Source organism: Mycena indigotica (assembly GCF_014461135.1).
Source record: "Mycena indigotica strain 171206Taipei chromosome Unknown Mind.scaff0006, whole genome shotgun sequence".
Classification (NCBI taxonomy): Eukaryota; Fungi; Basidiomycota; class Agaricomycetes; order Agaricales; family Mycenaceae; genus Mycena; species Mycena indigotica.
The window spans coordinates 1,620,657-1,643,450 of NW_023503005.1; the positions used below are offsets into that span (position 1 = coordinate 1,620,657).

Here is a 22,794-nt window from a genome sequence, read left to right on the forward strand (position 1 = left end):
TGGGTTAAAACGCTTGCCGCGTCTGGTCTATGGGCTTTGTAGCTAGTAGCATTTCTACTAGACATTCGCTGGGCTTGAGCATCTGTGTAATAATCACAAGTCATCCACGCGTCAGAGCGCGCTTGCAATTGATCAGAACATTGTTGTCAAGCAAAGGCTTTCTTTTCTGTTGACCACGACCCTAACTAATTTCTTGGTTTTCTCTCTGGCTCTTCCTCGTAAACACGCTCTCTCTGGACCATGGCGGAGTCGGGCGATGGCAACATCAAGGTCGTAGTTCGATGTCGACCCTTGAACTCGCGTGGTGCGCCCCACTTCTACTGTCTCTCCAAACCGCAAGCAAGCTAAACAGATCATTCGTAGAGCTCGCCCGCGGAGCAAAGCCTTTGATTCGGATGGAGGGCAACCAGACCATGATTGACCCTCCAGAGGTTGGCTCAGCCCAAGATTCAAAACGGGCCACGGAGCGAAAGACGCTGTCGTTTTCGTTCGACAAATCGTACTGGTCGGCGGGCGACCGCGATGAGCCGCGCTATTGCTCGCAGCAGACCCTATATGATGACCTGGGCGTGGAACTACTGGATCATAGTTTCAATGGTTTCAATGCGTGTATTCTCGCTTGTGAGTTGTCTTTTCCCTGACTTGAATGCACTCTAAGCTTATATATAGACGGCCAAACCGGTGAGTTTCGCGCTATGGGGAGAGGGGGGATGCTGATGAATGAAAGGGTCGGGGAAGTCTTACAGTATGATGGGATGTGAGTGTTCCCTTATCTCACTGGGTGGCACTTAACTCGGTCTAGATGGGGCGGACAAGGGAATTATCCCACTCACTTGTTCGGAGTTGTTTGTGCGTGTAGAGGATAAGAAGGCGAAGGATCCTAATGTCAATTTCACGGTCGAGGTTTCCTATATTGAGGTGCGCCAGTCCTCCTCCTTCCTTGCGAAGAATATAATTATTCGTTTTAGATTTACAACGAAAAAGTACGGGATCTACTTAACCCCAAAAACACGGGCAATCTGCGTGTCCGAGAACATCCAAGTCTTGGCCCTTATGTCGAAGATCTCTCGCGTTTGGCTGTAAACAGCTATACTGAAATGATGACGCTCATGGACGAGGGAAACAAAGCACGAACTGTTGCCGCGACTAACATGAACGAGACTTCTTCGCGGTCCCATGCTGTGTTCACCCTCCTCCTGACCATGAAACGACACGATGTAGAAACAAATATGGATACCGAGAAGGTATCTCGGATTAGGTTGGTACCTCTATCTTAGTCTGGGTCGATGCTGATGGCCTGTTTAGTTTGGTCGATTTGGCCGGGTCCGAACGCGCAAATTCCACTGGTGCGACTGGGCAGCGACTTAAAGAAGGTGCCAACATCAACAAGTCGCTCACCACGCTCGGCAAAGTCATATCATCACTCGCTTTAGCCAGCCAGAGTGACGGAAAGAAGGGGAAGAAAGGGAAGGCAGAGGATTTCGTTCCATACCGCGACTCGGTATGTATCATCACCCACCAGTTGCAACTTCCCTTGTGACTCGGCTCAGGTTCTTACTTGGCTGCTAAAAGACAGTCTTGGAGGCAACTCGAAGACAGCAATGATCGCCGCTATCTCGCCTGCAGACTACGAAGAAACACTGAGTACTCTGCGCTACGCCGATCAAGCAAAGAAGATTAAGAATAAGGCGGTCGTCAACGAAGACCCCAATGCGAAGCTGGTGCGAGAACTGAAGGAGGAACTGGAGATGCTTAGAGGCAAGTTTCGACTTGTGGGGTTTGGACACTGAACTGACTAATCTGGTCAGCTCGTGTGTCTGGGTCTGGTGGAGAGGAAGTGTTCGATCCAAAGATTCCACCCGAGCAACAGAAGGTCACCTACCAAGCCAAGGACGGTACAATCAAGACAGTCACGAAGGCTGAGTTGCAAGATCAAATGGAGTCGAGCGAAAAGCTCATGCAGACTCTGAACGAAACGTGGGAGCAGAAGATGCAGAGAACACAAGAGGTTCAGAAAGAGCGGGAGAAGGCGCTCGAGGAGCTCGGGATTACCGTGGAGAAGAATCTTGTCGGTGTACACACGCCAAAACGGGTGAGCCAACTCTTCGCAACCGCAATTATCCTAGGATTCACGAATATTAGATGCCTCACTTGGTCAATCTAGTAAGTCGGCAAATCGGCTTGTTTTCGCCTCTGATCGCATGTAATTGGTACTCTAGAACGAAGGTATGCTTCTTTACCCCGCCTTGTAGTCTAAACATTTTTTTCACAGACCCGTTGATGAGCGAATGCTTAATTTACCAAATTAAACCTGGGAAAACAATGGTATATCCCTCTTGATTCGTTATTGAATTGTAACCCAAGCTCTCGGTCAGGTCGGTCGAATGGACAGCGAGAAGCCCGCTGCGATTCGCCTCAGCGGCGATAACATCCTGGAGGAGCATTGCTACTTTGAGAACATCGATGGCAAGGTTGTGATCCATGCCATGCCTGACAGTGTCACGGTGCGCGCATACTTGTGACCTGCGGACACTCTTGAATCTCATTGCTTCTTTAGTTTCTCAACGGCAAACAAATCACCCCGGGGCAGGTACTGTCTTTGCCATTGATAACATCTTCCTGAGAGTGCTGACCTGCTTCGTTTGATAGCCTCACAAGTTGCGATCGGGCTTTCGTATCATTCTTGGTATGTTTGTCTTCTCTTCCTACCGACCGGCATTCTAAAGGAGAAATTAAAGGCGAGAATCACGTGTTTCGCTTCAACGACCCGGAAGCCGTTCGTAAACAACGGGACCGTGCTACTCTCAGGTCCAACCTTCAACTCAGTGTAACTGCGGCTGATCTCGAGGCTGGAGAAGCATCGACTAGGCCGGACTCTCCAGCTTCTTCTGCTGAAGGGGCGGACGTTGATTGGACATTTGCGAAACGAGAGGCAGCTTTTGCCCGGTTGGGACTCGATCCCACCCTCGACAACCTCCCAGACGATGACCTCAACAAACTCTTCGAAAAAATCACGAAGGTCAAGACGATGCGTGACCATAACATGAAGCCTCCGCGTCCGGAGAGTAGCATGAGCATGAGTCAGAGTCAGACTGACGATGTTTGGAGCGAAACTGGTCGGCCATTTTCGAGCGACGCGACGGATGACACCAGTGTTGATGTTGCCCCTAGCCCTGAGGTGGATGGACCACTCAGAGATGCACAGAACCAGCTCGAGAATCGACTTCAGGCCATTACCGAGTCTTCACCAGAAGCGGAGGATCTGAAAGAGGAGAAAGAGCATATGGAGCACCAATTGCGAATGGTCAGACAACAGATGCGGCGACTCATCGATGCACGGGCACGTGGAGAAACTGATGTTGCGGTGGAGTTTGAGCCCGTCATTTACACCGCAAAACAACTCAGGCTAATACGGAAGGTTCTGGATAGATGGAGGGCACATAGAGCCTTCTCTATGGCAGAGGTTGTTCTTTCGAACGCGGTCATAGTGAAGGAAGCCAATATTATAAGGCAAGTAGATCTTGTCGTTTTTTCGTTTGAGGCAATACTCAAGCGCAATTGAACAGCAAAGAGCTCGGAAAGGAAGTCTCATATAATTTTACTATCTCGGCTGGCGGCTCGCTTGCGGCGCCTGTCTCCGCTGTTGACACGATCGCGGGGTTAGACGAGTTCGGTGACGTGGCTGATCCCGTGCTCGCGTCTTCCACTCAGCCTTGTGTCGCCGTGAAAGTTCTGGACAAGCGTCACAATGCGATCTATACTTGGTCGTTGGACCGAATGCAGCAACAACTCGCCCGCATGCGCAATCTGACCACCTACATCGACCGACCTTCTTACACCCAGCATTTCTCGTCTGACGAATCATTTTATGACACCACCCCATCAGAATATTCATTTATTGGCAATGCCCTCATCTCCCTTGCTCCCCTCTCCCGTCGCCTGTCTTCGACATCTACTGTGCCTATTTTTTGCCGCTATACCGCTGAGGCTATCGGCTCTTGTCGCGTTGACATAAAAATTGTCAATGTGCAGTTAACAGGGAAGCACGCCAATGGTTCTTCAACTTCGACGCGGGCTTCTTCACCAAGTCCAGGAACCGTACCCCCAGGAAGCAAGATTGGCTTCTATCTAACTGTTGACTCGGTCAAAGGACTTTCGTCGCATGACTTTTCTGCAGTCCACCTCCAAGTTAGACTCTCTTCCTTTGTTGGCCCCGCGTTGGCCTCCGAAGAGGTCCTTCCATCGGCAGCCATTGACATTGATGCTTCGACTCTCTCGGAACTTCGCTTCCGTAGACATTTCTCCATTGTGGCGTCATCGAAAGCGTTGGCCCACATGAAGGAGGGTTATGTGCCGATAGAATTCTTTGCGACTGTCCGGCCAATGTATCTCGAGCGATTAGAACGCTGGGATGAAATGCGGGAAGCTCGAGTACGACCCCCTCCGCCAAGGTCTTCTCCGGTGTCGGAAAATGCGCCCACTCTTCCACCCATGCGTCGCTCAGAAACTGATTTTGTGGTTCAACAAACACATGACGTCGTCGCGTGGCTGCAAATATGCGAACTTGCTCCTGATGGTCAATACGCACCCGTGCCCGTCGTCTCCCGAGGCAACTTAGACGCTGGCTGCTTCACGCTACACCAAGGTCTTCAACGCCGCTTGAACATAAGCTTATCTTCAGACTCAGGCCAGCAACTTCCATGGATGGAATTTACTCGAGTTCGCATTGGTAATGTGCGTCTACTAGACACCAATGGCCGGATACACGAATCTACCTCGAAGGCTCTGGTGACCCTTCCGCTATTGAAGGAGCAATTGTTGGAGTTCAGGCCCGATGGCACTGGACATCTAGCTGCGGAAGCGCTATGGGACACCAGTGTTCACGACTCACTGCTGCTCAACAGAGTTACGGAAGGAAACCAGCGTGTCATTCTACAACTTAGTTGGGCAGTTGCCGTCGACTCTTGCAGCGATCCGGTGCAGTTTAGCATGGATATTGGAATCACTATTAGAACCCGCGATGCTCGGGCGCCCTCAAAGCTAATGGCTTTTCTAGGCTCAACCAAAATCCTCTCCAAGACCAGCTCGTTATTCTCCGTCAAACTGTCACCGCCTTTGACTCGCTCGCCCCGAGACCTTTGGAGGTTAGACACATCGGAGAAATATGTACGAGGGGAAGAAGTTCTCGGTACCTGGAAGCCTAGGGGAGTCAGTGTGGTCCAAGACTACGAGCGACTGATATCGACTGAACGACGGGCTGCTGATGTTCAAGCAATACGGGTACTTCTCGCTACAACGCAACCTCGGCCGGTTAACGCCGAGACCTTGGCGTGGAAAGCGGATAGTTTGCTGCAGCGGTCGGTGGAACTCTGGCAAAAGCAGTTTGGCCATCGCGGAGAGGTGGGCTTTGGGCTACTATTTCCTCCGGCGGCGTCGCTAACCCATGCTCAGATCATTCTGAGCCAAGATCCTATTGAATCCGACGAATCGAAGCCGGCAAAGAAGAAAAACGGCCTCGTCCCTGAAGAAACTCTCAAGCTGATCTCCGAGACGAAATTGATTCCGCGAAGGTGATTTTTGACTGTCGATCTATGATTCAATGACGTTTGATGGCTGACGCAATCTCAGTGATGCTAATGGGTCAACGAAGAAGGGCCATTTGCTCATCCTGACTGACGCCAGTCAAAACGTCTGGGAAAAGCGCTGGTTTGTCCTACGAAGGTGAGAGCTACCTGTCGGCACGCGTGCTGTCCGGTAGCTAATGATAATCTTGCAGGCCATATTTGTACATCTACTCTCACTCCAACGAGCTGGAGGAGGTTGGCGTTGTCAGTCTTGATGGCGTCAACGTGGAAAGTGACCCACAAAAAGAAGTGCTTCTTGGAGTAGGTGCTATTTCATTGGAAAGAACTGTTCCTAATGTCTGTCACAGAAGCCGTTCTCGTTCACGCTTTTCACATCCTCCAACTCCCACGCATTGGCCGCTCCCAGTCTGAAGGAGCTCCAGTCTTGGTGCACCAAACTCGATCCGACACGACTCCCCTCATGATCTTTTCCGGCGGTTACATATCTGTTTAGTCTAATCTTCCTAATGCTTTCGACATCCGTACCACCACCACCACCAATCTTTTTTACGACCTCTAGAATGCTCTCTTTCCCTAAATTGAAACACTGGCATGTACTAGGACACACTGTTTGGGTTGTTATTATGCATATTTGCTCTCGGCCACGGTAAAAAGGCTGTTGTATTACCTATAACAACCGCGGCCCCGACTGTTAAGAGTCAAAGGGTAAGGTAAGATGTCGATGCCGGGGTTTGAGCTTTGGTCGAAGCTTTTGGACTTGGATTGTGGGGCAGGGATTGATGGATCGGCAAAACAAAGCTAGACTACAAGGGGTTGCGGCGTCTCAACTACAATCTCCTGATATAGAATATGCGGGAGGCTTCGAGTTGGTCGGGACAACATGAGAGTAACATTGGCTTATCTAAACTCCTAGTTGATTCAATTTGTGTTTTTAAAACAGTACATCTAAGTCGTCATAATGTCCGTAACAGCTAATTCTACGTGCTCTAATGATGTGAGTATTCCTGGAGAGATGATGGGATATAAAGATAGCCATAGAGATACAAGGAGCTGGGGCTACAAGACCAGGGTTGGTATATGACATCAGTCGCATGCTTCCGGTGTGTCGTTCTGATCAAAACCCTTAGCCAAAGGAATACGGAGAGAGAAAAGGGGACAAACTTGGCGGATAAACGTGAGCATGTGGCATGTAATGTAGCCTTTTGCGAACCCAGCGCCGGCGTAGGCGAAAAGGTATTGCCACTTCCGCTTGAAGGCGTCGTAGTCCGAACGGTCTCGCAATGCAGGGTAGTCGCGCGAAACCAGGTCTTGTGTGAGGTTGGCTTCTAACCGGCGGCCCCATTCCCGAAGCGTTCGGGGGTAGTCTGGAAGGGGAGGCCAGGTCAGAAGAGACAACGAGAAGATGGTCAAAAAACGAACGAGCTGCGTGATTCTCGACGCCCTCTAGCGTAAATCGACCCTGCGATCCAGTTTGTGCTGCCGTTATTAGTGCGGTCGCACTCGGCAAGCATGAATTGGGCCACATATACTTCCGCATGAAGTCTTCGGCTCTGTCAACAGATGAGTGGGATGTTGGAGTATGATGTCGAGGCACCCACTGGTAGCCGGTGTATCGCGATTCAGGGAAGGTGGAGGCGCTGATGACGACAGTTCCTCGTGATGATTTTAGGGCAAAGTCCACGAGTTTGAAATAGAGAGAGTAGTATTTAGAGCCAACGTGCTAGCAAAGAGGGTCAGCGATAAGATAAGGGGGAGAGAGGCACTGAAATACCTCGAGCATTTCAATGCTAACGAATGCGTCGAAGGACTTTTCGAACTCGGCGGGGATTTCCCGATAGTCGAGTAAATGAACACGAATGCGGCTCTCAAGACCAGCTTCCTTGATGCGCTCTTCGGCCAGCTTTTTTTGCTCAATCGATAGGGTGAGAGTGTCGACCTCGCAGCCAAAAGAACGCGCAGCCTGAACAATCGATGCAGTCAGTTATTTGTGGAGATTCGGGATAGGCTGTGAGAATAGACACCAACCTCGATAGCAAGCCCTCCCCACCCGCTCCCAAACTCCAAGATGCGATCACCAGGTCTGACGCGAGCTTTTCGAAGCACATGGTGAATTTTGCGTAGTTGGGCCGACTCGAGATCGCCCGGAGTAGGCCCAGACTCGAGATCGCCTCGAACGCCACCCTCTGGCGAGTCCCAAAGGGCACATGAATACATCATCTCCTTGCTCAGGAACGCCTGACCACCAATATCAGTTGAGATGCGTCCCGACGCGAAAATCAACACAAACCTTGAACAATTCGTTGGATTGGTCATAGCTGGCGATAACATTTAGCCGGGCCTGAGACTGGGTTTGGCCGAGGATGCCATTATATAGTCCTGAGACGGCAGAGGAGATTTTGGATACGATGGAGGACAGGGTTGCTTCCATCCCGTTTTGATTTTCGAGCCAGAGCTAAGAACGTAACATTCAATTGGCGTGGAACGGCAATAGACGACAGACATACGTTCATCGCGCCTCTCAGGTCCGCAACTTCGACGTCACCAATCATATAGGCTTCGCTGACTGAGACGATGTTAGTTGGGGGTGGTATGTTGGGGAGATGTTCTCACATCCAAGATCGCCCGATCTACAAAGAAGACACGATAAGCATGAAAGGAGAAGGTAAATCTCGGAGGCAGCCGTACAGCATAATGCGAAGCCAAAAGTTGTCGTTGACGACTTTAAAGTGAACGTTGTTGCCGCCCTTGGAGTACTGGCCATAGTGGTGGGTGCCGTCGTTGTCAGAAATAGTAAGGTGGCCGATGGTGATAGCTTCGTCGAGAACAGTCAGGATGGAGCTGCGGGCTAGACCGAACGCAAGTTGAGAACAACTATGACGCAAGAGACGCGACGCGACGCGTACCAAAGGCACATAGCCAAGCATGGGGTCTGAACGTAAGAGAAAGCAGTGAGGAGGAGGTCGACTGGAGAGCCTTAGACGAAGGCGCGTATTGTGGTGGGACGCAAGACTGGGTAGACATGTCGGGAGGGGGGTCGGTTGAGGAAGCATTGAGAGGCGGGGCCTTTTATGTCTCCGTCGAGGTGTGTGCCAAAATTTGGCGGTATATCGAGATTTGGATCGCGTTGAGAAATTCTTGTAGATGGGTCAGTCATCTCAATCAGGTACTTCGCCTGGCTTCATTTCTAAAAGGTAAATGAATCCCCACTTATTCAGTCAGTCGCGCACCTCCAGGTAAGAAGGGCTTCTTTCACGTGTGCTTCCCCATCCAGATAGGATTTTGGAATCCTAAGATTCTTAGTTGTGGGAAATCACAACCCATTGGGATTTTCGAAGATCCTTAGCGCCACGGCCATCGTCGAGTCATTGACGCGCCGTCGGACAGAGTTGACGCCATGGCGCAAGAAATACCGAGCATTTCGCGCCTTTCGGAAATTTCGGAGAAAAAGGTTCTGGTCAAGGGCAAAGCGCCGACTGTCACACCATCATATCGGTGTCACGTACACCCATCTCACCGCCATGCGCACGATCAAACGTCGGGTGCGGCGCTCTCGTCCAGAGTATCAAAAAAAGATATTTTTTCCCCGAATGCAAGGTCTCCGCTTGCCACATCTGAATTCTGGATTATTTTTACTAGTTCGGCCCTCTCACGCTGTTTGGCTTGTTTCTTTGCTCGACGGGCTTAATCCCGCCGCCGTTTGGCAGAAATACCCTCCTCCGCCCTTTCCGAACTGTCACGGCCATTCCTTCCAAGTACGCGAAAAAGATACGAGTTCCAATGTCGCTTCTACTTCGTCCCAGTGGGTTGATTAGGCTTCAAGTTTATGGTTACAGTTCTTGCTCGATCGAGTTGTGGCACCAACAGACTCGTCGATCTAAAGGATACCCCAATACTTTGTCCTGTCAAAAGAGTATACGCCGCCCTCGTCAATGTGCTGCCAATATCAAACGGAAAACCACCCGAATCTCGCGCTCTGCCGTCGTTGACTGAATTGAATATTTCCATGCAGAAGTAGCAAAGAGAAATATTGCGTCCGAACTGGAGCAACGCTGTAAAAGCAACGGGAACTGGTTATGTAACCTGGCGACACACACACACAGTCAAGTCTGTTTTCTTTTTTTCAATAGAACATCGCTATCAACCACCCTCGTTTGCGGCTGTTCCTCGGCAGTTAAACACAGGTTCTGTTGCTGTTATTGTCGGCGGTATAAACAGAAATCAAGAATTCAAGCATGTCGTTGTAGTCTGCCTGGTCGTGCGTGGGACCGAGAGATTTTCACCAACGAAAGCTGCCAACAAGGGAGTTTCTGTTTTTGATGCGTCAACTGTGCGCATGAAGCTATGGGTATGACATCCTCAAGTGGGCCCTAGGCCTTCTCGACTCGATAGCGAGATCGGGTGATGCTGGACAAAAAGTTCATAATGGCATAGTAAAATTCGACCAACCGATTACATAAGTCCGAAAAATCCAACGGCGCAATGTAGGTATTGCGGTTGTCACTTGTGGCCCCACTAGTTCATCCCTTCTTCATATGCACACGAAATGGGTGAGTATTCGGTGATAGCAGGGGTGGGTCGAGCCTGGGGAGTCGAAATGAACACCAATCGTCCCTCGATTTGATGCACTCTCTTAGCGAACCATGTTTTAATCAAACCACCGCAGGAACAGGCTGAGGAGCTGATGCTATAGCGGAGTAATATAGTCTGCCTGCAACATCTCCAACCACCCAATCAAGTCCTGGGGCCATTTTGATCAGAACTTGGACAGGTAAAGCAAGGGTAGCATGGATCCGACCTTGAACAAGGTTTTCGCCTGTTACAGCGCTACAAGACCAGATTTTACAATGATGAGACTTGATGGACGGGAGGTCGAGCGCCTGGGGAAATCCGTGGCAGCGAACAGAAAACGGGGGGAAGAACCGACCTCACGGATTTCGTTATCTGACATGGCGCCTGGAAGATCTTGCTTGTTGGCAAATACCAAGAGGGATGCTCCTGCCAGTCGCTGTAACATGTCATCAGTCGTGAGCCATACTGGCACTGGCGATAAACTGACATCTTCGAGTAGCAAGCTGTGAAGTTCATGTTTACAGTCTTGCATACGCATGCGGTCTCCGGAATCAACCACCCAAACGAGTGCGTCTGTCTGCTCGAAATAGTTGCGCCAATACGGTCTGAGCGTGCGTTGGCCGCCAACGTCCCCTGTAAGATTGTTTGGCCTAATCAAAGTGACATCTATGAGAGATACCGACAGATATTGAGCGTAAAGCTTAAAACATATGTTGACTGGGCAATGTCAGAGAAAAGTGCGTACTCGCCGTGCCGGAAAGTCTTGATATTGAATCCCAAGGTAGGGCTCACGCTCATGATGTCTTCGTCGTTGAGCTTCTTAAGAATAGTTGTCTTGCCTGCGTTGTCCAGTCCACTGCGGGCAACACCTAGTTGCACAAATACATTTCCAGAGAATCCAAGCTCACACACAGGAACAACAGGCGCATTTCCTTTTCTTTTTGCCGGTTTTTGCGAATGATTGTCAAAAGTCCCATGTTTTATTGGGTGGGGGGGCGAGATAACAGTAAGAAGTATGAGGTCAAGTCCAAGGGAGCTGACATCATTTCGGTGATAATCATCTCTGTACCTTCCTCGAGGACCGCCTGGACAGTGGAAGGAGTTACTTAGAAACAACTTTACGACGAGATGTCGACGCTGGTAGTTGGCACGACTACATACTCCTATCCTAATCGTCAGTCTATGACGTTGACCATTGTCTTGCTCACTGCTGGAGTCGCATTATAGCAACGACACTCGTAACTTTCATCTTCCCTCAGATATATTGGACGACGCGCTCCTGGATTTGGGTCGCCCTGGCCACAATGGAGACTTCTGGGAGTTGGACAGGCCTCTAGCGGATGGCAAATATCAACCACCCAAGATCGGCCACGGTCAACGGTGGATCTACTTCTGGTCAAAATACGCAGCTCCCTTCTTGGCTTCACATGGCCATAACTACTATGTTTATGATGTGGTGCAACCAGTCAACCTCTCTTGCCCAATATTGCGACGTAGCAGGAAAGCTACCCCCCTCAACCGGCGGTTCGTTAAGACATTTGAGAGAGAGATGAACAAGACGGCAAAGTGTTCATAGCGGTTGCTGGTTTAACGCATCCCTGATCCTTTGTCCCAAGCTGGCCGTGTCTGGTATGCGCAAGACGACCAAGGTCGATCAAGTGAGTCGATCCAATACCTTCCAATGTTGGCTCATTCCTCTAGCAGATTTGTTCTGAAATGTAGACGTCGGGAAGAGTTGGATGTATTGGCTTTGAACTCTGTCCACTAGGAGCCTTACAACTTTTCCGTCCCTGTCATCGACTATTTGTGGCTTGGAAATGCTTTTCATGTCTTGCAAAGGTATACAAATGGTTATTTCCTGTTCTTTTTCTCGTTGACCTACTCAACAGGTGGGGTAGTGCAATAATTCCAGATTTTGGGATCGTCGCCGATTTTGTGCATCTTGACCGTGATGCGCTCGAGGTATATCATGCTTCACACCAACTCGAGACCAACCTCATCAGCCTTGAATTGCAACAGGCATCGGCGCTCTTCCACCAACATGGCATCAAGCATACGGATATGTGGGATGGCAACCTTTTGTGTGGTCGTGCCCCACCCAATCAAAGTGGCTGGTCGGATATGCGCTCAGGACTTATCGATTCCGAGACCGCTTGCGTTGATGTGATTGGAGAGGAAGGCGAACAACGCCGTCGATAAGATGTCGCCCGGGCCGATCTGGGTGGTACGCTTGCGACGTATTTGCGGGTGTGTTTCCACACTTTCGACTTCCAATTAATTGCGACCCACTTATTTGCAGTGTTTATGCGTGGAAGTACTTGTTCCCGATCTCAATGGCCTGTTGAACGCAATATACGCGACGAGACCAAGCAAATCAAGCATAGTGCAGCGGCAGGTCTCGAGCGGTACAACGAAATATGTTCTGCATTATCCGAAAGTGATATGCAGACACCAACTTCAGCTGAGCGCTGAGTTTTGGTTCAAAAGTGGGTCTCTTTGATCTGATGTCCGGTGCCGCCTGTTGACGGTGTACGTAGGTAGGCTCAGCGCTCAGCATTGACTCCCAAAAAAGTGAATTTGCGTTACACCAAGATAACTTAGTAGTGAGTTGATGAGGTTTTTGTGTTGGGCCCTGCATTCGTCCGCGTAAAATCCCTATATCGCTTCAGACTATCTAGTGTAAACGGACAGTCATAAGTAGTCAGGCCGGTTCCGGCGTCCGAAGTGCATCATCATTATCATTATCTCCGATTCCGCTTCACCTAACACCACCACCATGCCACCGAAAAACAAGGGCAAGAAGGGGAAGAAACAGGACGACGACGAGTACTGGTTGGTGGTTGGTCCGACTAGGAGTTTTCTAGCGCGTTCAAACTCGGTATAACCTACAGGGACAAGGCGGGCGAATCTGTCGCGGCTCCCGCTTCAACACTTGAAAATGATTCGGCACCGTCGAATTCCAGGTCTGCCTTTGGCGGATTCGCGGCCCTCGACATGACTGCGGAAGATTCGGGTATGCCAGAAGAGGAGGAAGATTATGGCGGGCTCATGGTGCGCAAGCCCGTTCATGCTATCACAACCCGATCTAAGTGTTTCTAGTCCGCAATCAAAGCTTCCTCCAGCAAGGGCAAGAAAGACAAGAAGAAGAAGAAAGGGACGGATCTCGGCGCTCTAGATGATATTCCTGCTGCTGAGGAGGATGGGCCATCTAAGCAAGCTGTGGAAATGACTGCCGAGGAACTCGCGGACGAGGAGTGGGGGGCTGTCAAGGAGAAGAAGAAGGGTAAAAAAGGCAAAGGAAAGAAGGGCAAGGCTCTCGATGAAGATGAAGACAACGATGGGCGTAAGCCAGAAACTCCAAAGCGCAGCTTACGTCGAGATCTGACCATAGACAGCGGAAACGCAACCTGGAGACGAGTCCAAACAACCTCAGGAGGCGGTGGCCGACGAGGAATGGGGTCCAGTCAAGGATAAGAAGAAAGGCAAAAAGAGTAAAGGAACAACGGCTAATGAGGTTGAAGGTGCGAGCAACTCAGACATTTTTTTCCGTTCACTAAAGATCGCAGACGAGGAACCAATAGACACACTCCCAACTGTGCCCCCTGCAGCCGAAGCCGAAAAAGACGATGGCGATGACGGGGGCGAAGATGCTGGACCCAAAGTCTTGTCTAAGAAAGAGAAAGAGAAACTCAAAAAGGAACGCGAAAAGGTCTGTCTGATCCTTTCATATTCACTGCTTAAGTTACAAATAACGGCTAGGCCAAGAAAAAGGCTCAAGCAGCCGCCAAAAAGGCGGCTGCGCCTGAAGATGCGCCGACTGAAGCTCAGCCCGCTGCAGTAGAACCCCCAAAGGCTGCAGACAACGACGATGAAGGGGACGAAGTAGGTACAGCTGCGGCTAAGAAAAAGAAAAAGAAGAAAGGGAAGAAAGAGGACGAACCAGCACCAGCGCCAGCAGCAACAGCACCAGCGAAAAAGGGTGGACGTTTAAATGCTATCCAGCAAATGGTCCAAGAGCGAAAGAGACTTGAAGAAGAGGCAAAACGAAGAGAGGAGGAGGAGAGAAAACGAATAGAAGAGGAGGAGGCTCGTCTGGCAGAAGAAGAAAGGCTGAAAGAGGAAGAAAAACAACGGAAAAAAGATAAAGAGAAAGTCAGCGCAACTCGCAGGCTTCATTATTAGGTGCTAACTATCTGATTACAGGCGAAACGCGAATTGGCCAAGAAGGAGGGCAGATTGCTTACCAAGAAACAACGCGAAGAAAAAGCCATGGCCGAAATAAGAAAGCAGGCTTTACTCTCATCTGGTGTCCAAATCGAAGGTTTACAACAGGCGTCGGGTAGCGGCAGAAGAGTCAATTACGGTGCCCGCAAGAAAAAGCCAACCGTCGCCAAAGATGCATCTCCTGCTCCAGAATCACGACCAAGATCCCCGGAACCCCAGCCGGAGGCGAAAGTAGAAACTTCAACTGCTCCAGTTGATGACTGGGATGCTAGCAGTGCTGACGAGGAGGAAACAAAACCGGCTGCTTCTGGTGTTAAAGACTCATGGGACGCATCCAGTGACGAAGAAGAGGAGGAGCAACCGCCAAAACCCAGCCCTGCCCCGGCGCAAAAACCAGTAGCGTCAAAACCAGCAGCTGCACAACCTCCTAAATCAGCCACCAAGTCCGCGCCTCCTCCAAAAGGTTTGTGATCCGTTATCGAACATCAGTCTCGATGCTAAGATTATCAGCACAAACCAACAGCAAACCAGTACCAACGAAAGCCGCCCCTGCAAAAGGCAAAGCTCCTGTCAAAGAGGAATCTTCCGAGTCAGAGGACGATTCAGACGACTCCGACGACTCTGACGATTCTGAAGAGGACTCAGATGACGACTCTGATTCGGATGACTCGTCTTCTGATGAGGAACTTACTGTCGCTCAGAAAATGGCTGCACAACGTAAAGCCGAAGCCGCTGCCCGACGAGCCAAAGCCCATGAGGAGGCGCTTGCGGCACGGAGCAAAGACGATCTACGGAGTCCTATCTGTTGTATTCTCGGACATGTCGATACTGGGAAAACCAAACTTCTCGACAAGGTTTGTGTCAACGCCAATTATGTTTTCACTTTCATTCACCTCCTTCGCCAGATTCGCCAAACCAATGTGCAAGAAGGCGAAGCTGGTGGTATCACTCAACAAATTGGAGCGACCTACTTCCCAGTGGATGCGATAAAGACCAAGACGGCGGTCATGAACAAGGTTGGTTCACACTGTCCTCCCGTTATTGTTTGGCGCTAACCTAGCTCCAAGGACGGGAAACAAGAATACAAGATCCCAGGGCTGCTCATCATTGATACTCCCGGACACGAGTCTTTCACCAACCTGCGATCGCGTGGAAGTTCCCTTTGCAACATTGCTATTTTGGTGGTTGATATCATGGTGAGCGGACCTGGCTCCCCGAATTGGAACCGAGCTCAGTGCCTTGTAGCACGGACTAGAACCGCAGACATTAGAGTCGCTTCGGCTGCTGAGGGACAGGAAAACACCGTTCATCATCGCTCTCAACAAGGTTAGTCACCTTTGTGAATCCCGGAGAATCCTAGTTTTATCTTATCTTTAGATTGATCGTATGTATGGTTGGGTTGCAACTCCAGATGGCGCTTTCCAGGAATCGCTCGCGAAACAGCCACGATCAGTTCAACGCGAGTTTGAGGACCGGTATAACAAAATCGTCGTCGAAATCGCGGAACAAGGGCTCAACGCTGTCCTGTACTACGAGAACAAGAGCTTTGCGAGGAACGTGTCCGTTGTACCGACAAGTGCAATCACTGGGGAGGGAGTGCCTGATATGATCATGCTACTAGTCAACCTCACACAGCAGCGCATGAGCGACAGGCTCATGTACATTTCTGAACTCGAATGCACCGTTCTCGAGGTCAAGGTCATTGAAGGCTTGGGGACCACAATCGACGTAGTTCTTTCCAACGGCTATCTCCGTGAAGGCGACAAGATTGTGGTCTGTGGTTTGAATGGGCCTATTGTAACTCAGGTCCGAGCGCTCCTAACACCGCAGCCTTTGCGCGAACTGCGTGTCAAGGTACGGGAGGTTTCCCGAACAAAAAGTTTTAGCTGATTCCTTGCTTATCTTATCAGTCCAACTACGTGCACCACAAGGAAGTCAAGGCAGCGTTGGGAGTCAAGATAGTGGCGCCAGATCTCGAGAAAGCTATTGCTGGCTCGCGGCTTTTGGTTTGCGGACCCGACGACGATGAGGATGACCTGCGGGATGAGGTCATGTCTGACCTGACGTCGCTGCTCAACAACATCGACAAATCAGGACGCGGTGTTTGTGTTCAGGCATCAACGCTCGGCTCGCTCGAAGCGTTGCTAGACTTTTTGAAGTCGAGCAAGATTCCAGTGTCCGGTATCAACATTGGGCCTGTCCATAAGAAGGATGTAATGCGGGCGGGCACTATGTTAGAGAAGGCCAAAGAGCTTGCGTGTATCCTTTGCTTCGATGTGCCAGTCGACAAAGACGCAGAAAAGTTGGCAGAGGATATGGGCATCCGGCTATTCAAAGGCAAGTAATTGTTTGTTTCCTAGCCAGGACAATGACATTGACAGTTTATTAGCGGATATTATATACCACCTTTTCGATGCCTTCACTGCATATAACCAGGAAATCGTAGAGGCCAAGCGACGAGACGCTGCCCCACAAGCCGTCTGGCCTTGCCGACTCAAGATTATTGCTGCGTTTTGCAAGCGCGACCCAATCATTCTTGGTGTCGACATTCTCGATGGCACTTTGCGAATCGGCACGCCCATCGCGGTCGTTAAAACGGATCCTGCGACAGGCAAAAAGGATATAATAGAGCTTGGCAAAATGTTACTCTTCAGTTATCTATTTTATCGGCGACAACAACTGATTTTTTTTTTCACAGAACCTCGCTTGAGATTAATCACAAGTCCCAGGAGCTAGTAAAAAAGTCCCAAGCTGGAGGCGGCGTTGCAGTCAAGATTGAACATGCAGTGTACCAATCAGCAAAGATGTTTGGCCGGCATTTTGACGATAAGGACGAACTTTTAAGCCGTATCACGCGTCAAAGTATCGATGTGCTGAAATCGTCTTTCCGCGACGACGTAACCCCGGAGGAGTGGATGCTAATTAAAGGGTTGAAACCGGTAAGTCGTTCTGTGGTTCTTGATAATGGTTCTGATCAGGCACTGCAGCGATTCAATATCTAGTCTGCTTGCTGTATACTATCCGTCCCAATGTCCCCATTTAGCATGCTGTTTGCCGTGTTGTCTATGAAAGCGCGCTGACAACATATTCGACGAGCTTCATCATAACTTGACCCTTCGCTTTGCCGATTTCTAAAACTTCCTCATGGGACACTACCTGTGCTGGAGGGAGCTCAACAGGTTTCCCTGCCAGCTAAGTTGATCGTAAGTCGGCGGAGCGAAGACATTTGCAGACTTACTTCAGTAGCTACTTCTGCTCTAATGTCACGATATGTTTCAGGAATGACCACTGCGTTTGTGACCAGACTCAGGGCCATGACATTCAATCCTTCTTGGCGGGCGGCAAGGACTTCTGGAACGGTGCTCATGCCCACAACGTCTGCTCCAACCAGCCGGAGGAAGCGACCCTCTGCAGGGGATTCATATGTTGGCCCACTAACCCACGCATAAGTGCCTTCAGTCACCTCGTCAGCCGATAACCCAAGATGGTGGGCGCCAAGAAACAGCAGACGTCGGAGAGCAGGTGAGTAAGCGTCGGAAAGAGGGACAAAGCGGGCATGAGACGATGAAGTAAGAGGGCCAAGTAAAGCATTCATGCCAGTCATGTTGGGGAGAGCCAGATGATCGTGTAGTGCCACGACTGTCTATGAGTGCGGAGAATTGAGGGGCGGAAAGAGACCTACTGGTTCCAACTGCCAAGTTGGGATTGAGACCTCCGGCAGCATTGGTTACTGTATGTGCAAGTTGGCTGCCTTTGTTTTCTCAGCGAGAGTAGAACGCACAGATAAGGTTGGTGATTCCGAGACGGGCCATGACTCGAATCGGGTAGACCACAACGCGGAGATCATGCCCTTCATAGGGATGGAACTGCTCTTAAGGTTAGTTTTACGAATGAGCCAGGAGGCAAAACGCACACGACCAAGCATGGCGACGACAGGGACACCCTCCCCGGAACCCATAAGTCCGAAAGCAAGAGAGCTTTTGTGGCCAGGCACTTGGAATCATAGTTAGCTTTATCCAGAAAAATTATTTGCGAAGCACCTGTGCTCTCTGCAAAACCAGGGATCGTGTTGTAAGGGACGAGATGGAGGTCACGAATCGAGTCGACGAGGCCGCTGAGTCCGGAGCCACAAACGATTCCTACACGGGGGGATTGCAGATGAGAAGGGACTGTGGCTTTGATAGCCTCAATTGCTGCATCGAAAGGAAGATCCGGAAAGTCGTGCATGTCCAAAGGCCAAGAACAAGAGTCGAGGCGCCATTTTGAAGAGACGTCGCATCAAAGAGAGTCACATAGATGTCACATGCTTTTTATCTTATCTTCATGACCAACAAAAACTAGAAAATACTTGATAAAACGCTGCTCAGTTGAGCCTCATCCTCGATAGCACTTCTTTTTTTCCTCGAAGGATTGTCTTCGTCTCCCCCTCGTTTCCGTTTTGGTCTTTGTTCCTTCAACTCCATAACCTCTCCTTTCTCCCGCTTCTTCTCCGCCCGCTTCTCTAACACACGCGCTAGCTCGACATTATGCATATACTCGCGTTGCTCAGAACGAGATTGAGAGAGTTCCACGCGGAGTTTGGCGGTATGGACGGCGGCTTCGTGAGCTACTCTGGGATGAGACCATAAAGTGGAATACGCTAAACTTGTACGCACCGATCTGCTCAGTGAGCATGCTCCACTTGAATTTGGGAAGATACTTCATGGTCCAAACATCGTCTCTCCATCGTGTCCCCTTCTTGCCTCCAATCGGTTGTGCATTGAGCATTTCTGCTACGGTTCGCGCAACTTTCTTGTCCTTGAACTCGACCCAGCCTTCCGTGAAATGCGCCTTCTTCGTTGAGGTATACTTCCGACGGAGATACGCACGTTTGGCGTCTTGAATATTCCAATTTAGTCCTCCACAGTGATGGGGAAAAAAAATAACACAGACCTTCTTGCTGCAGATAGACCCTTCCCACCTCACCATGAACACTCATGAGATGCCTCACTTTCGTAGGGCGCATTCCAGGTGGGATTCGTGATATGTAGATCACCCCTGCACGCTTTTGTGCGGCTTGAAAGGCGGCTAAGGCCTCGGGACTTAACGGTTTGATGACTTTGGGGCCGGAAAAGCCCTCTGGATCCATTCCTTCAGGAACATCGACTTGTTCGTCGTCAGAAACAACATCTTCTCGGAGTTGAGTCGAGCTCTCAGCATCGCTGCTCATGGTATAGAGTAAAATATGTCACGCCGCGTTATATTTGGGGCACACCGTGACCGGCGCTTCTCATCGCAAGCCACAACGAGCGAAGCCGCTTTTCCGCCAGCGTCACGCGCATTGTGTCTGCGATCCCAAGAGGTCTGTTATGCTCGACCTCAGTTGCAACTCCAGGCCCTAACCAGCCTTTCTCTTCTTCTGTTCTCGCTCTCTTTTTCCTTTCTTTCTGGCAGACATGTCCTGGAATCAGTATCCACCACCTCAACGTCGGTCAAGGTCACGCTCTCCCGGCAGAGCGCCCTATCCGTCTTATGGTGACCAATACCGCGACTGGGACAATCATTGGAATCCATATGACCGACCGTACGACTATAGACGCGGTCGAAGCAGAAGCCCTTCAGAACGTGCGTTAACAACAATGTCTTGCTCTCTTAGAAAGCGCCCTTAATTTGGTTTAGTTGGACGCAAAAGGCAGCGCTCAACCTCTCCATACGACCGTGACAACCGCTATGACCCACGTCCACGATACGACGACTATGGTTTGACTCTTTTTTCCTTGTATTTTTCACTGACGACTCGTGTCTGCTATGTTTAGATGGGCGCTACGGCTCCCCTCCTCGTCGCGGAATGGCCTCGTCTTCCTCTCGGCGCGGTCCACCAGATCCACACAAATTCGATTACCCCGCGTCATTGAAGCAGTTTGCTGATTGGTTCAGATTCTACTTTCCTCAAGAGTCGGCCGACGAAGATAATGCCGACAAGGTTGCCGAACAGGAAGCAGGCGACGGTTCCAAACCTCGCAATGGTATCAAAACACGCTGGGAGAAATATAAGAAGGACTTTGCCGAAAAACAGGTTCGCTCAGTTGCGCAACTACGTCTCGTCATGGCGCTTAAATTGCGTTTAACAGCTTCAGACTATGTTTGAGCACCACAAAAGGTCGCCCTGGTTTAATGAAAAGTATAATCCCTCCGAAGAGCACCAGAGCCTACGCAAGCGCGTGAGGAAGGAAGGCTGGGATGGCCGTCTCCAAACGTTTTTGTTCGAACTGGAAGAGGGCAAATTCGATCCTGACTCGACCGAGTTAGTTTCCGAATCGAAGGAGAACGGCGCTGCTGGAGATGAACATGCTGAGACGGCGACCGCGAATGGTTTGGGTACCGCTCCATCCATTACGGAAGACGTCAAGGCGGGTATTGGTATTCTGGGCGATGACGATGAAATGCAATTCAATATGGCTATCGAAGAGGACCCGATAGACCCAGACTCAAACCGGGGCGACAGCGGTAAGGGAAAGCGTGGTATAACATCGTCTGATCGCGGGGAGGAGCTTGCGGTCATGCCTGAGGCTAACCAGGTCATGATACGCACCATTCCCCCAGATATCGGTCGTGTTAAGCTCGAGGAGGTACTGTCAAGTCTTCTTAATGGTTTCAACCCACATTTAAATGTTTCATAGGCGTGTTCGAATATTCCTGGTTTTATCTACCTTGCGTTAGGAGATCCATTGCAGAAGCGGAATTATTACCGTGCAGGCTGGCTCAAATTCCGCGAGGATGCCGATATGGGTGCAGCACTCGCTGAGTTGGGAGAGAAAAAGGTTGGTGTTATATGTGGTTCATAGCATTCTTATGTTCATGCTCGCTTCCGTAGATCGAGGGTTTCAAGTTACATGTAACCCATATGGTCAAGCCTTTCGTCAACCGCGTGCGCTATGCACCGGATGTTGCTAGTCGACCAGAACGAATGGAGAAAGATCTGGCTCAAGCAAAACAACTAGCTGCTAGACTCGAAAGTGAGGCGGCAGAGTTGAGAAAACTCAAGTTCGAGAAGAAAAACGCGTCAGACGGAGATACTTCTATGGATGTAGTGTCAACAGAGGCCCAGGACGGTGAAAATAATCCACCACCTGAGCGTGGCTCCGAAGCAGTGGAGGCGAGGATTGAGAAGGTCATGCGTGAGCAGACTGTGGTTGCCGCGAGCGATGATAAGGCCTTTGAGCAATACAAGGCACGTGGTTTGCTCTTCTCTATGTTTGCGAATGCGTATTTATCATTAGCAGACGATGGTGTCGCTTGACCTGTACCTCGCATATCTTCGCGCTGCTTTCCACGCTTGCTATTATTGCGCTGTTGTCACTGATCATCTGGAGGAGCTCCAGCGGAAATGTATTCGTCACGATCGCCGGCCGTTGACGAAAGCTGTCCCTCAAACCGATGAACCAACTGTGGAGGGCGATGAAAAGGTGAAGACCGAGGGCGCTGAAGATGTAACCATGGACGACAAGGAGAAGGAAAAGGAGAAGGAGACTAAGAATAGCAAAGATGGGAGACGAACTGGTGGGTTGATACATCCCCTCTCATTACGCGTTTACTTATGAAGTCTGCCTCTTTTCAAGACGACCGCTGGCTTGATTGGCTCGATAACAAATTGATGCTGCTACTTGATCGCGAGAAGGTTGACCCACGTCTATATAGCGGAAAGGACTACGACCAGTATGTTAGCACGTATTGTGTGCTACAAATTGCTTATGTCCTTGTTCAGAGAGCTCGCCAAGGCTGTGGAACCATTTGTGAAGCAGGAAGATGAGGGCAAGTTCCGCTGCAAAACATGTCAGAAACTCTTCAAAGCAACCTCGTTTGTGGAGAAGCATGTCGCAAATAAACATCCAGAACATGTTCGAGTCCTTGACGAGGTTTGTTGATACGACTATCCCCAAGTCTAATTTCACTAACAGAGAATTTAGTTGCCATTCTTCAACAACTTTGCACTTGATCCACATCGTATTCAACCTTTCGCCCATCCGCCGACCAATTCTGGAAATGGGCAGGCCGCACCGCCACAAGCATTTGGGGTACCACCGCCACAACATGGCGAATACCGACCTTATGGGCCTCCCTTGTCTTACCCACCTCAGAGTTGGGATGGAGGAGGTCGCGATTCTCATTCTTCCAATGGTCGACGTTTAAGTGATAGACTGGGAGGGTTCGCTGAGCTGCCTGCCAAGCCTGCTGGACTTGATACGGCATTATCTAGTGGAAGTGGGAGAGAGCATCACCGAGAGCGAAGAAATCGAGGTAGAGACGGTGGGCCCCCACCCCCACCGCCACCTGATGCAAAAGAAGACCCTCGCGCAGCATCTGGAAGAAGGGTTAGCTACCACGATATGGATTTGGTTGCGGAGGGCGATGTCGAATTAACGTACTAAACTTCTTG

The 22,794-nt window shown here is 50.2% G+C and overlaps 7 protein-coding genes across 7 annotated transcripts; 3 read left to right on the plus strand and 4 right to left on the minus strand.

The window, feature by feature from the left end:
• Positions 1-240: 240 nt before the first annotated feature.
• MIND_00688900 (Kinesin-like protein) lies at positions 241-6,049 on the plus strand (the record flags this gene model as incomplete). The annotated part of the gene is made up of 20 exons (XM_037363597.1): positions 241-304; positions 364-621; positions 670-681; positions 728-757; positions 803-918; positions 969-1,258; positions 1,306-1,501; positions 1,551-1,762; positions 1,809-1,821; positions 1,871-2,092; positions 2,143-2,325; positions 2,376-2,504; positions 2,558-2,590; positions 2,650-2,686; positions 2,739-3,534; positions 3,567-5,400; positions 5,452-5,570; positions 5,629-5,721; positions 5,777-5,885; positions 5,933-6,049. 20 exons carry the CDS (start codon positions 241-243, stop codon positions 6,047-6,049), a joined length of 4,863 nt encoding a protein of 1,620 aa, XP_037219241.1.
• Positions 6,050-6,668: 619 nt separating this feature from the next.
• On the minus strand, positions 6,669-8,606 carry MIND_00689000 (Cyclopropane-fatty-acyl-phospholipid synthase; the record flags this gene model as incomplete). The annotated part of the gene is made up of 11 exons (XM_037363598.1): positions 6,669-6,695; positions 6,747-6,949; positions 7,005-7,135; positions 7,184-7,305; positions 7,357-7,545; positions 7,611-7,820; positions 7,873-8,037; positions 8,090-8,148; positions 8,196-8,212; positions 8,271-8,430; positions 8,489-8,606. 11 exons carry the CDS (start codon positions 8,604-8,606, stop codon positions 6,669-6,671), a joined length of 1,401 nt encoding a protein of 466 aa, XP_037219242.1.
• A 1,628-nt stretch (positions 8,607-10,234) lies between these two features.
• Positions 10,235-11,131, minus strand: MIND_00689100 (GTP-binding protein; the record flags this gene model as incomplete). The annotated part of the gene is made up of 5 exons (XM_037363599.1): positions 10,235-10,462; positions 10,510-10,590; positions 10,642-10,787; positions 10,838-11,010; positions 11,067-11,131. The coding sequence occupies 5 exons, from the start codon at positions 11,129-11,131 to the stop codon at positions 10,235-10,237; spliced, it is 693 nt and encodes a 230-aa protein (XP_037219243.1).
• A 1,799-nt stretch (positions 11,132-12,930) lies between these two features.
• MIND_00689200 (Tr-type G domain-containing protein) lies at positions 12,931-17,380 on the plus strand (the record flags this gene model as incomplete). The annotated part of the gene is made up of 16 exons (XM_037363600.1): positions 12,931-12,986; positions 13,046-13,205; positions 13,254-13,497; positions 13,550-13,675; positions 13,721-13,863; positions 13,914-14,306; positions 14,358-14,841; positions 14,889-15,232; positions 15,284-15,394; positions 15,446-15,574; positions 15,624-15,704; positions 15,756-16,232; positions 16,289-16,719; positions 16,760-17,020; positions 17,077-17,317; positions 17,366-17,380. 16 exons carry the CDS (start codon positions 12,931-12,933, stop codon positions 17,378-17,380), a joined length of 3,696 nt encoding a protein of 1,231 aa, XP_037219244.1.
• Positions 17,381-17,441: 61 nt separating this feature from the next.
• On the minus strand, positions 17,442-18,605 carry MIND_00689300 (Purine nucleoside phosphorylase; the record flags this gene model as incomplete). The annotated part of the gene is made up of 6 exons (XM_037363601.1): positions 17,442-17,570; positions 17,617-18,017; positions 18,061-18,108; positions 18,160-18,244; positions 18,292-18,371; positions 18,419-18,605. 6 exons carry the CDS (start codon positions 18,603-18,605, stop codon positions 17,442-17,444), a joined length of 930 nt encoding a protein of 309 aa, XP_037219245.1.
• A 110-nt stretch (positions 18,606-18,715) lies between these two features.
• MIND_00689400 (Pre-rRNA-processing protein ESF2) lies at positions 18,716-19,587 on the minus strand (the record flags this gene model as incomplete). The annotated part of the gene is made up of 3 exons (XM_037363602.1): positions 18,716-18,984; positions 19,034-19,255; positions 19,311-19,587. 3 exons carry the CDS (start codon positions 19,585-19,587, stop codon positions 18,716-18,718), a joined length of 768 nt encoding a protein of 255 aa, XP_037219246.1.
• A 53-nt stretch (positions 19,588-19,640) lies between these two features.
• On the plus strand, positions 19,641-22,786 carry MIND_00689500 (uncharacterized protein; the record flags this gene model as incomplete). Its single annotated transcript, XM_037363603.1, has 10 exons — positions 19,641-19,982; positions 20,037-20,117; positions 20,174-20,433; positions 20,489-20,986; positions 21,038-21,178; positions 21,232-21,588; positions 21,641-21,917; positions 21,977-22,073; positions 22,123-22,273; positions 22,325-22,786. Exons 1-10 carry the CDS (start codon positions 19,814-19,816, stop codon positions 22,784-22,786), a joined length of 2,493 nt encoding a protein of 830 aa, XP_037219247.1. The 5' UTR covers positions 19,641-19,813.
• Between the last annotated feature and the right edge of the window lie 8 nt (positions 22,787-22,794).